Source organism: Dermacentor albipictus, chromosome 8 (genome assembly GCF_038994185.2).
Source record: "Dermacentor albipictus isolate Rhodes 1998 colony chromosome 8, USDA_Dalb.pri_finalv2, whole genome shotgun sequence".
NCBI lineage: Eukaryota > Metazoa > Arthropoda > Arachnida > Ixodida > Ixodidae > Dermacentor > Dermacentor albipictus.
This window is the reverse complement of record NC_091828.1, coordinates 7368400-7382156: the sequence shown is the minus strand read 5'-3', so window position 1 is coordinate 7382156 and position 13757 is coordinate 7368400. Positions and strand designations below refer to the sequence as shown.

Sequence of the window (13757 nt, the reverse complement as noted above, 5' to 3'; positions counted from 1 at the left end):
AAATGTACAGAATCACGACGATAACGATCGGACTACAGTAATTTGTACCATGGTTATTCACGCTTATGTAAAAGTTGCACTAACGAATGAGATCGTAACGTAATGATACCAGACAGTCGCCATACTACAATAAATATAAAACGATACCGCTAAATATTATTGCATGTGTAATGACTCAGCATGTTAGGCTATGATCGGGTGTACGTGTTTTCTAGAAGATTACTTAAGACGAACCTACTTTGACAAATTGACAAACAAAAGATACCAAAAAACGTTTTGACAAACCTACTGCGGGACATTCGATTTGTTTTATTTTTCTACTCTAGACGTCCACCCTACATTATAGGCCTTAAGGCAGGAGTGACAACGGGAGTGCAGTGCAAGGACATACTACAAGGTCACTGTACAAAAAAAAGTAACAAAGGGCGGACATCCCACTTCTATACACGCGGAAAGAAAGACGATCACATTATGAGATTACAAATTACGTGATAACCTGCCGAGTATATTTAGGGGAACAAATGATATGTGTGCGTAATATAAAAGTGCATGCGAAGTTTATCGGCTATAGGAAAGTAACCAAAAGGTCAACGTGTGAATTAGACAACGTGTTCTGCTTGAGAGGTTAGGACGTCTATGGCTGTGCATTGCTAATCGCTTTCACAAATTAATCGAGTGAAAAACACTCGATTGGATTGGTAGGCGAGACATTCAAGTTCAAAAATAGCCCGGTTTACGAGACCAAGTGTAGCGGCCAGTGGCAGGTGTTGTGAATGCAGCTTTATAAATTTTTACAGAATTCTGACATCGTCTATAGATCTGTTTGAGCCTGTACAACACCGTGTCTCAACAAGATAAAGTTCCTCATTTTGGAAAAGATTTATGGCGATATCCTCCGGCTATAACAGACATAAATTTACTTTGGATCAATTTTAAACCACTAGACAAAACACTGACCAATTCAAGTAATAGGAGCGAGCCCCGTGCATAGGGTTGTGGGAGTTACTGTCTATGCGAGGCAACGATGTCAAATAACGGTAGTCCTCTCTCTTCATGATGGTAAATTATGTGACCGAAAGCCGTTGCGCAACTCTGATTTGGGCTTAGTATCGATTGTCGAGTAATTTTATATTAAGTAAAGTTGCACGCCAGCCTTTTCTTTAATAATGCGGGTGAATGTGCTCCCTCCTACGTAGCGAAACCAATCGGTTTTTCTTCTGTAATGCTGATCGTTCAAAATTATAAAGCTGGTTTCCTTATAATCACCCGTCAGGAAAGCGAAATAACTGAGACGACTTCTTGAATGCATAAATCTTAAGACATATTGTCACCTAGTAGTGACGGTGAAGAAAGCAGTAAAGCTGAGAATGACGAAACTAGCTTTTCATTGGACGAACTTGTGCCCTTAAAAAGAGGTTGCACTCAAACAACGGCAACATCGGCGGACCCAGTTGGCGATCGTCGGAAATCAGATGGGTGAATCAAGCGCGTCAGTTTTTGTACGTGAGCCATCGAACGTTCTAGAGTAATCGCTGGTGCCCGCGTCTCTCCCATAAAGTACTACACCTGAGGTTCTTAGCGCACGAAAAGGGACGACAAAGACAAGACGCGGACACAGCCCTGTGCCGCGTCTTGTCTCTGTCTCTCGTGCCTTTTCGTGCGCTGAAAACCTCAGTTATGGAATACCAACACGCCCTAACCTACGCTCTTTCCCGTACTACACCGTTTGCGTCGAGAATTAATGCAATCAGATTACAAAACTTCCAGCGTCGATAGCGGATAGAAGCATTGATAACATTTCAGAAGCTTCCGAGACATGCAGACGCGTCCTGCGCTGAGCGACAACATTTGTGAGACGATGCGTTCACCGATAAAAAATTAACAATTTCACGTGTCAACATGTGAAGTCGGTTTATTGGCCAACACATTTATCGTGACGTAATTGGATAAACGAGGTACTACAGAGCGCGCGGCTAGTTTCCTTGGCCTTCATGTTTCCGAAGAGTGCCATACATAAGATTGTCACAAAAACCAAACAAACAAGGTATCACAAAAATAGCCTTCGGTTAACCACCTTTCTTATCGTTTAGTACATAAAATATTGCACTTTTAGTATCGCATATTTCCCGCATTCTGCGCCGTTCAACTCTCCCGTCCCTATATAGCGCAAGGATTAGTCTTAAATAGTCCAACCGTAGACGCAAATTTCTACACACAAATAAACCTACCTGTATTTTCATACCGTAAAATTATTAAGCATAGTGGTGCCAGCACCGAACCACGCCCTCTATAAATACCAAACACAACGCTTAGATGCCACTGAATGATGCGCTACGAATTGTGAAATTAAAAGTGTGTGGCTTTACATCATGGTATCATTGGTGTTTCCGAAATGCACTTTAAAATAAATCTATTCCAGGTACCAGGCTTTTGGGGCGACTTCCCGACGTTCACGGTATGATAAAAGCGGCAGCGAGAGCAAACAATTCGCTTTTTTTTCACTTAACGCCAGTCGCAGGTGGTGACATGATAGAAGGCGTTTGCATGAGGCCGCATTTTCGAATAAATAATTTGTGAAAGGACGTGTATGTGGTCTGTTTTTATTTCCAAATCGAAGAGAGCTGCGCTGGGGCAATTATGTCTGTCGATTTCGGCAGCTATCGGCTGTGATTACTGATGCGTTTCAGACGAGAACAGCTGCACGAAATGCTAACGTAACAGACTCATCATGCGTTTTTAAGAGCTTGTCCGTGGCAGCATGGCTCTGTATATGTAAATCCAAGACAATATATTCTTTCAACGATATCATATTGATCCATCTCTGCATCAACCGGTTCTGTCCGAGGTGTGCAAATGGGGTCACAGCCTTTGATAGTCAGCCGCTCTGAACACCTTTGCCTGGCACACATTTTCCTATTTTACTGAGCCGCCATTCATTGTGGTCTATTATTGTGGTAAATTTTCTTTGGAAGCTTCAGGTACTTTTTGATGTGTACCTTGGTATCCAACCTCTTTTACTCCAACTTTAGTCTCTGTGTTGGCACTAGGCATGTGTCGCAGTAGACAACTGTGATATAGGCTTGTGCCGTTGCATAGGTGTCCTATGCCTGTACCACTTGGTATTTCAAAAATATGCAACTTGGTACAATGCCTATGTCAAACCGGGCAAGTGAAGCTGGGCATATGCTCGAATAGACGACTTTGTCTTTTAGCTATGTGCCAATGAACAGGTGACACTAGGTATGGGAACAGTTTTGGTCCCTGCTTCAGCATTGGTAAGTGCAACTCTGTAGGCACCCATGTAGGCGAGCAGAAGTAGAGAAGTGAATTCGGCGACACATAATTTAAGAAGTCTGCTACAGAGAAGTGAAGACATTATGAAGAGCCCACGCACTGTGGCAATCGATGTGAGTGAAGCTTTCTGTGTTGTTTGGGTTCATTCGCGATATTTGGTGCATGGGGATGTTGAAGGCACATGACAGTCGAAATGTCGTAATGTCAAGTGAACGGTTACCTTGTGCGCATGAGGTAACTTATTGATTTGTTAATTAAACAATTATTGTTAATTATTTATTAACATATAATTTATTTATTTATTTATTTATTTATTTATTTATTTATTTATTTATTTATTTATTTATTTATTTATTTATTTATTTAATAACGCAGGAGTGGGTTTGTACATTGCATATAAGAAAACATTGTTCTGCACAAATCAACCTCGACACCGTAGGACTAATAACTTCAAAACAAAAGATACAATGGGTAATTATCAACGCAGCATAAACCAAGTTTAGTTATTCAAAAATTCCTCTAAAGGCAGTGACCTAGTTTCAGGAGGCAAATAGTTCTTCTTTAATGAGTAGCGTGGGGTAGTAATGAGATTATGCAACAATTTAAAGCATTCATGATCACTCTGCTCGGACAGAGGTTGTAGACCTAGTGCAAGAAGTTGAAATGAGGAATGAGATCCCAGTCATAACGGTGGCATATGAAACGTACTGCTTTCTTTAGAACTGATTCGAGGGCGTTAATATCAGGTATTTTATAAGGGTTCCAGATGGGGCAACCATATTCGAGAATGGGTCGGATGAACGATTTAAATGATAGCAATTTTGTTTCACGTGGAGCTTCTCGCAATGTACAATTCTAATGCATGTGTATTAGACATGTTAGCTGTGAAGATGAGACCGAGGTACTTCTAATCAGACACCTGTTCAAGAGAAAAGCCATTAAACGAATAGTTAAACAAAAAAAAGAGCGCTTACTAAAAGATAAAGCAACTGTTTTTGCAAATTTTATATTCATTTCCCATTTGTCGCGCCACCTGAAAAGTTGGGTAAAAGAATCGTTAAGTGAAAGGGGGTCAACATTCGTGTATATTACGTTGTACAGAAAACAGTCGTCAGCATAAGCAGAATTTTTTCCGGACATATGATTCGGCAAATCATTGATATAAATAACAAAAGCGGCCCCAATATTCAACCCTTGGGACCTCCGGAGGTCACATTTACGACAGACTACACTCTAAGAACAGTTTACACCCTTTGGCTTGCCCCTTCTGCCACACAAAAATAATCGTCATCTGCCTTGATGCGTTTCCTTTCTTTATCGCTGCGAGCCCGGAACTTTCCAGTAACGAACGGCACGCGCGTTAACGAACACCCGCGAGCCCTAAGCGTGACTCCTAAAACGCATGGCGTGCTGCTTCGTCCGAACGGTGAGAAGCGCGTTGTGCGGGAACCGGACTCCTGTCTTGTGCATCTTTCTGGACACGCTGCACCATATAGGGGCGCACCGAGAAATCTCATAGTCTCCAAGACGAGGAGAAGAGAGGCGCACCGGTACATACGAATGCTGACAACCGCTCCCTCGCTTGCCACACCCTCAGTAGGGCATACTCATTGACCGAAGTTGGCGATAGGCTCATTTAAGAGCAGAACATAGGCGAGCGCAGCCCGCCTAAGCGTTGTCGTGAAATACATTTATTCAAAAGCGCCACGTACCAAGTGCATTTGATGCACATCCTCATAAAGCGTCAGATTGCTGTACTTGAGAAACGCTTTTCACGTGAGTTCGATAGCGCTCAGCATGGTAGAAATTTGAGGCTCTATCAGTTTTGTTGATGCTAGCGGGAATCCCAGACACGTCGGTTCCAGCGCGGAGAGCAACCGAGCAGTCCAAGCCAACCATCAGTGCGAGCAAAAAACAGCGACACCGACCCTTTGTTGCTTGTCTTCCTCACTTCAGGAGCCATGCGGCCACAGCAATATTTGTGCTATCTTCGTCATTACAATTGCCCCAAGAGAGAAGAGCAGCCATCCTGGTGACTCATGGTTACGGCACGATAAGGGGATCATAATACGGTTCAAGCCGGCCGATGTACATTGTCTGACGACCGCGACGCTTCAGGTTGTCAGATTGCGCCAGAGGTTTGACCACATAGTTTACAGCAGATGTACATGTGACGATCAGGTAGGGTCCGTGGTATTGAGCCAGTAGCTTAGACGAGGGACTGGGAATGTGAGGCGGAATCCATAACCAAACGAGGGAGCCGACAAGGAAAGTGCTAGTGCTCAGGTCATTGTCATGTCGATTCTGCTGGTCAGCTTGACCCTCCGTCGTGAAAGGGCGCGCAAGTTACAGGCATTCTTCAGCATACAAGGCTACTTCTTACCTGCGCCTAAATACGCAGGCTTCGGGTTGGTATGACAATACTGTATCGAGCTTGCACAAGAGTTCTCGTACATGAAACAAAAAGAAAGGCGAAGAGCCTGTGGTCGTTTGAGTGCAGTATTACAAGCTTAGGTTACAACGGGGAAAGCCAGGTTCCAGTTGGAGTGGTCCGACGCGACGTCAGTAGTGAGCTTGTCGCGAAGAGTGAGATTGCAGCACACAGTCAATTTATTTTTAGGTGGTACGTGTAACGTGGTACGTAGTAGATGTGTGGTGGCTGACGTGGCACTCGGCAAGCGCTCAACCATATGGGAAAGAAAGACACACCCTCTGTCGCTGAGAAGTTAATGAGGAGCGCCATATCACAGCACGAAATTGCACAGAAGGAAAAAAGTAACATCGCGCGCTGTAGCGGCAGGAAAGGCGGGTCTCTGACCATATCCGGTGATATGGTCAACAACAACGATTATCCATCGCTTTCCAGGCGTAGCGTACGGGAGTGGGCCCTACAGATCGATGCCGACGGGGTCGAAAGGCCGCGTACAGCAAGGTAAGGGTTGAAGAGAGCCGGTCGAGCGTTGCGGAGGAACCTTCCGTCGATGGCAGGCTTCGAAATCTTGAGATACTTGAAGATAAAGGTGTACATACTGCGCCAGTAGAAGCATTCGTAGAAGCTTGCGCAAGTTTTCAGCATGCCTGCGTGAGCACCCTTTGGGTCGTAATGAAAAGCAGCGCAGATGTCGGAGCGCATGTGACGAGGCATTACGAAAAGCCACTTGCGACCATCCGGTATATAGTTGCGGCGATAGAGCAGTTTTTTCTCGGATGGTGAAATGAGAGGCTTGACAACGGAGCACGTGTGAGCGCTTGATGGTGGTAGAATCCAACAGAAGGTTGAGCAGGGTAATAATCCATAGATCCTTCCCTTACTCCAAATGCATAGACTCGACGTTCACTGCAGAGAGAGCGGTCTACTGTGCCAAAAGAGACGCTGTAGCATGGGCTACAGCGTCTCTGAAAGACCATATGGCTTTCGTGATTCATATGGCTGAAAGACCATATGAATGAGGTCAGAAAGAAGAAAGTTGTCTCCAAAGCATTTGCGGAACCCGTGGCACCTTCTAATCATGACGTTGACTTGGCCATAGCAAGCGTAATCGGGAAATAAATTGTTGTTCCCGTCGGTATCGGGAATCGCTTCGTATCGAGAGGTTATACTCTCGACGCGCATGGCGGCTGCAAGGCCGCCTTTATCCGCCATGTTGACTTTCTGGTAGACTGTAGAGAGCTCACGTGTCTTGAAATTTGTGCCGGGAAACCGATGTTTTGCAAAATATAAATTTTGCGCTTTCATCGAGAGGACGAAATGTGATGTGGGGCTGCTATATTTATCGACTAATATATTTTTCTAGTCCTTAGCAGCTTATTGCGTCGTTAGCGCGTCAAAAAGAAAGTGAGCGGCAGCGTACAAAACCTGTGCACTGCATCTGCGATTTCGCGAATATATGATGGCGGTCCGTGATAGCCGTCATGCCGCCTTGCTGACTGGCCGAAGGAATATGCCGTAGGGAGCGTCACAGCAAGGGCCACTTCGTAATCGTCACTTTTAGGTGGCGTGACGTTTCGCTGGGCCACAATTGCAGACATCATCCGCGGTAATTTGTGGTGCGAAGAGCCGCGCGAATTATGCTAATGAGCAGCCTTATGCAATCGCACCCGAGAAGAATGCGTATCGCCACACATTCACCGTCGTTTGGCGCCTTGAGAATGTTTTGTTCATAGCGCGTGCTCTCAGTATTTGCATCGCACTCGGGTGATGTTGGCGTTTGTGATCTGGGCCGCCAGTTTTTTTTTTTATTAAGGAACACGTTTATATGAAATTATATTGGCACAACATACCAAACTTTTTGCTACGTTTTCAAGCTTTTACTGCTCCGTTTTGTATTTTACTCAAAATTGATGCCTTTTCGCATAAACAGAAATTATGACAACGCTGTCTTTGTAATATATAAAAGCAATGTACGTAAGGCGGCGCTTTGAACTTTCCTCACGCGGTGCGAGTAACCAGTGAACAGAGCAAAAGTGGCAGCGCCGGTGCTTGCGTCGCGCAAGCGGATCTGTTCGGTAATGCTACCGGTAATATTCGGCCCTTTATCAGTCAGCTGAGTCGGGCTGAGTCACTTGCGTTTCGTGAAATAGTAATAAAATGGCATAGAACGTGCACTCATCACCATTTGTAGGTCACGTATGTTTTCTATAGGTAGTAAAAATCCTGCGGTGGCAATAACATGCGATGACTCATTCCGTTTCCCTGGGACACGCATGCTAGCCTACGAAACAGATGACAGCTTGTACGCGGCGTATACGATCGAAGCGAGAATCGCTTTCAACAGAATAATCGTGTGCTCTGAGCTAGCTGCTTTATTTTTACGGAGGCGGAAAACTGTTTTGCTTTATCAAGAAGCGTATGTTGAGTGCCTTCACTTCAGCACTTCGGCAAATTTTTAGGTTTGCGTAGGGTTACGAAAGCAAAGCTGGGCCACCAGGGCAGTTTGTACGCGTAGCGCCTACGTCATGCCTCGATGAAAACGATGGAATGTCAAGAACACAGTCCGAGACTATGTAAAAAAAAGCTAAACAGTAATGACAGCAACCTCCGACCTGCGTACTTAAACGAACATAAGCTCGCTTCATCAAGCCACTTTTTTGTGAAGGCCCGCGTGCGAAAGTTTTGAAGTTTTGAAGGAAGTCTTGAAGGTTTTTTAGCTACTTCCTTTTAGGTCGGCGTTTCTCTGCTTTCGTTTTCATTATGCCTCCTCTAAACCCGGCGAATTATAGCGTGATTATCGCAGGTAATAACAAATGAATTGGAATATTTGGGCTTTTCAAGACTTTAGATGTTTAATTTTCATGAGATTCGAGATGAGATGTCCATATTGAATATTTCACCTGCAAATTATCTCGTACCGTCGCTTTTATGCGGCAATTCTGCTTGCGTAGTATTTCCTGCATTACAAGATTTTCTGTTATATTATTGCCGATTTTCTTCCACTTGGAGTTATTGTTGTCTTATTCGTAGAAGACGATGAAGAAGCCGACTAATGCGGATGCCATGACTGTGCCTTCTGGTTTTTTCAATGCTTTCGGTATGTTTCTATCCTCGAAACCGAGTAAATTATGTGTTAATCGACTCAGCAAATTGTGAGGACTTCACCGGTATCGCTTATTCGCGGTGTGTGACATTTTTTTACATTTTATAAGTGCGTGATCTTGAAACCACGGCGTGGCACAGCCAACCCTAGCGTGGTAGGCCTAACCTCTTTGAGGCAGCGCGGGTGGGGTTGGGTTGGGCGCGGGTGGAGCCCGGCGAACCCGGGTCAAGATCGAGCGCAGGATGGAGATCTTAGAGGGAGAAGACATCTCTCAAGAAGAAGCAAGCAGCCCCAGATAGATGACGGCATGTGGCCGCAAGAACAGCAATGGGATGGTAGCGGCGAGTACTACCCGCGAAGGCAACCCAAGACGTGGCGAGCGAAGGACGGAGGCCGCACTGCTGCCCCACGAACCGCGTACCAGCACATCGTCGCTACCTCAAGGCTTCCTCATCTGCCGAGGGACACGTATCGCATCATCGTCAGGCCGAGGTATGGGCTGAATGTGACCAAGGTTAGTCATATACGTTTCCAGCAACCGGTAGCCATGGCGGCGGCGCTGGCTCCAGCCGAAATCGAAGAGGAGACGATTTGCCCCAATGGTACTCAATATATCTATGTGGTGTGTACTCCTTACGAGAAGGATGTGTGCGCCTACGCAAAGCCACAGCAAGTCCTCGGCAAGACAAAAGCACGCACCGGATCTCTGTGTACCCGGCTCCCCCCGACGACACATGTAAAAGTGTAATACGAGTTGCCGACGTGGATATCAGCCAGGCTCAACTCCGAGCAAGATTCGTGAAGTGCACGACCCAGGAGCCATCGAGGCCAAAAGAATCAAGAACAGTACAGCTGCGGTACTGTTGTTCAAGGATATGAAGGTGCGCAGTTATGTGTCTTATGGCGCGAGCATGTTTCGGTGCACGCTATACATCAGACGCGCGGAGGTTTGCTACGGCTGCGGACGTTTAGGACACTGTGGCCGACGTTTGCCCTAATCCGAACAGCAAGCGGTGCCGCACGTGCGACAGAAATCACTAGGGGACGGTCATCAGTGTATTCCAAAGTGTTTGCAATCCGGAGCTCCACACCCCACTGCGGGTGGAGTATGGAAAGACAGATGTCATGTCCCCTTCATCGTCAGAAAGAGAAGAGGCCAACGCCACCGGCGCACCGAGAAGACGCAGGTGGTCCGAGGAATACAGTCACGCGGCTCCAGCGTCTGTACCAGGGTCGCCAGCACTCTCGGGAGAGGCTAGAGTCACTGGAAAAAATTTCAGAGTACCGCAAAAGTCGGGATTTGACTGGCAACACTGAGCGGCCACCGCCATATACCTTCCAAGCCGACTGCGTCGCGGGAAGGGCGCCGCGTTGGAAGAGCTCGATATTCGGTGACACATCGGGTTGAGTGCTTACTGAAATACAAATACTTTGTGCCCGGAGAAAATGGTTGCTAAGAAAGAAAATATGTTATTTTGTTCGAAGTAACGCAGCCGGTGGTTGCTTTGCAAGCCGATGGGGTTACTGCTGGAACTGTGTTACTATTGTGGGCAGTGGCTCAGCGCTGCTATCGGTAGCTTAAGCACTCGTTTTCTTCCCCTTCCGCGGAGCGAGCTACGAAGGAAACATTTTGTCACTTCAAGCCGGAATGAGGCAAGCTTGTGCTTTTGGGCATGAACAACGTGAACTGCCGTCGGCTTCTACTGAAAGTTTCCAAGCAAAACGAAACTAACAGCTGGCAGTGTCACAGGCACGTACGTTCATCGTATAATTTCACAAGCTAAACAGTATACATTTAATTTAGTTTGCAAACGGATACCGCACATTCTCGATTCTGCCGGGTGACTTCGTCCGCCGTATACGCACGACACACTGCGACTGCCATGTGCGCACCGGTGTTTGGCCATGATCGATCTGTGCATAGCAGGCGTGAGAACCAACTTCGATGACCGTTTTGAGCATTAAATCTTGTGGAAGGCCAATATCAGACATTTGCGTGATTATAGCAACGTTTATGTACTTCTGTACACTGATAGTGAGCGAGAGTTAGCTACATTGCGATTTATGAACGCGGCTGTCTAGTACGTTCCATGAGCGGCTACTCTTCTCAACCTATTTATGACAGTTTCATTAGACTGCCATGATTTGCTACCTGCGTAAAAAAAAAAGCAGGAATGCCCGCTAGTGACGCAGCACGTTTTTTTTCTAAGTTACATAGGCGACGTCTAAAATTATTGTGCTTTTAGAGCGGTTTATGTAACATGCATAATGACAGAGTCAACCTAAAGCTACTGGGTGTTCTGTTGTTTTGCATTTCTTGTTATGCATCAAGACCAACATTATTTGGGTGTGCACCGTAGCATTTCAACATAAAACATATGTATGCTGACTTCAGTTCATCGCATGAGCTCGGGTTACAAGCTCAAAATTTGAAGCATGTGTTGTGAACATCACCTGGCCGTTGGTTTCAAGCTCGAAATGCATATGTATAAATGAGCAAAGGATAAGTGGAAAAAGAAAGTATCATGGGCCTCGCATTGACCACGTTTTTATTGACTGCGATCGTAACGATCTGCGAAAAACAAGTGCCATATTGGTCGAGTGACTCGAGGCGATAGCGCGCTCACGTGCGCGGAGAAATCATGCGAGTACCTGGTGCACGTGAGGACGCGGAATTCTCGCGCGACAAGTGTGCCTTCGCGTGCCACGAGCGAGTGTTGAGCAACAAACGCATACACGTGTACCCGCGTGCAAAACGCGAACGATCCCTGCAATGAACTCCTATTTTCGTAGCATCGCTAACACCGCGTGCACTGTGCTTAAGTATCTTCTAAAACAGTGCCAAGCAACGTGTACTTACGCCTCGCACACGCGCGTGTTTTTTGTAGGCTTGAAGTTCAGCCGGCCGATTCTGTGTAACCACGCAGAAGGACTATCTCGGTCATGTTTCCCGGTCGGAATCTAGAAAAAATGGCTGTGGCTTAGGTAAGGTTAAGCCCAGGATGCGAAGCATACTAGCCTTTATTTTAGTTGTTGAACCACTGTTTAGCCTGGTGAACTGCTGTTGCTTGGCTATATTTGGTTCGGCTAGACGAAGAAACAACTCATGCATTACTGCTTCGCCTTCAAGAGTGGAACGCGACAGCGTTCCCGTCGACCCGCCAAGGGGTGTAAGACAATGGGCTACAGGGCAGCGACTACGCGCCCCGCATTGGACGCGGTGAGCGTCGAGCAAAGCAGCGTTCGGCGCGGCAACGAAATGTGCGCCTGAGCAAGAGACGCACGCCTTAGAAACAGCTCGTTTCTAAGGCAACGCCGCATTCACTAGAGGCGCTTTTGTACCGCTTTGAAGCATCGTACTCGTGGCTCAGTGGTAGCGTCTCCGTCCCACACTCCGGAGACCCTGGTTCGATTCCCACCCAGCCCGTCTTGAAAGAGTTGAGCCAAAGCCACTTCTCCTCTGTCGTGACGTCACGGTGTCACGTGGTTTCATGGCGACACCGCCGCGCCTGAGGAGCTGGGTTGAGCTCTCGTAATATGCTTCGCATAAAAAGTCTTTCCAGACTCAGTTCGGTTGCTGCATCCGAAGGCGCAGCAGCGAAGCATGATTTACTAGCAGTCAAACGCGAGCGTGACAATTGGAATACAAAAAAAAACGTAGGGAACCTGCGCTGCCTGCGCTATAACTCACCCGGCCCGCCCGGCGCTCGGAAGGTATATGGCACCCCAAAAGTCACGTGGTACGGTTGGGCCAATGAACGCGTCGGCGGCGCGGGGAAACGAATGCGGTACTCTGAAATTTTTTTCCAGTGACTCTAGGAGAGGCCGCTCTAGGACGCCATCTAGGCGGCAGCGCAACGCTAAGGAGAGACGTTCCCGTTCCAGAGGGCGCCCGGCGTATCGAACGAGCAATGAAGGGGGCTAGTTGGTGAACGTTCATGGTTATATTGCGCTCAGTTTTACACAGACGATATTAAGGAAGGACAGGACGTGGACGGACATAGCGCAATTTTTTTTTTGGAAGTGAACAGGACGTGGACGTCCGTCCACGTCCTGTCCTTCCTTAATATCGTCTGTGTAAAACTGAGCGCAATATAACCATGAAGTATCGAACGAGATTTGAGGAGGAGCTCACCTTGGCGGATTGAGTCGCGAAGGCAGCCAAACCAAGAAAGGTAACGAGGTCGGTATCGCCAGATATACCGCGGGAAATTAAACTACGACGTCAGGAGATCGCTAGTCTCAAAGAGTTATGCAAGCAGAAAGTTGCGCAGACCGTTTCCAGCAGGCTCGAGGGTGCGAAAGCGGTGGATAACAACATGTAGAAAAGCACGCAGGCACCTAAAGTCGAGGACAGCAAAGCCAAACGTAAGGCCCCCCTCAACATAAAGACGACTCGGAAATAAGCGAGCCGGAGATGTCCGGGGCGGTAAGGTCGCAGAACAAAATGCTAGAACAGTTAGTTGTAATTTCTAAAGAAAATCAGGCAAGCATTAACCAACTCCCGCAGCGCATGGGAACACTTGAGAGTAAAGTAGGAGCTGTAGAGAACAAAGTAGTAGCAGTTGAACGCAAGATGGCGATTAAGACCGAATCAAAGGTTCGTACACAAGCTGCACCTAATGATGGTACTGGGACCACCCCAAAGCGTCATCAAAACGAAAACTAGCAAAATGTTGGGCACTCGATAGGATTTAGTAATTTGGCAATGGAATGGAGCTAGCTTTAAAAGGCGCTAGTCTTCGCTGCAACAGTACATTACAGCTCAGGCCAAAAAGCCGCAAGTAATTATGCTACAAGAAACACTGCGTGTTACAGCCACCCTCGCCGGCTACAAATCGGTGGCGACAAGGCGAGAGTCCAAGGGAGGTATAGCTACGCTAGTGAGCAAAAAGCTCTCATACGCTGAACATGACATTCAGCCAGGTC

General features: G+C 46.8%; 1 protein-coding gene across 2 annotated transcripts in view; it reads left to right on the top strand.

Annotated features, from left to right (window-relative positions):
- Window positions 1–2582, top strand: part of LOC135910444 (uncharacterized) — a 263909-nt gene extending 261327 nt beyond the window's left edge. For both annotated transcript variants that reach the window (XM_065442481.1, XM_065442480.1), the window contains one exon: window positions 2420–2582. In XM_065442481.1, coding sequence (XP_065298553.1) covers window positions 2420–2461 — 42 coding nt within the window. In that variant the 3' untranslated portion in view covers window positions 2462–2582. The remainder of the gene's footprint in view (window positions 1–2419) is intronic.
- The last annotated feature ends 11175 nt before the right edge of the window (window positions 2583–13757 follow it).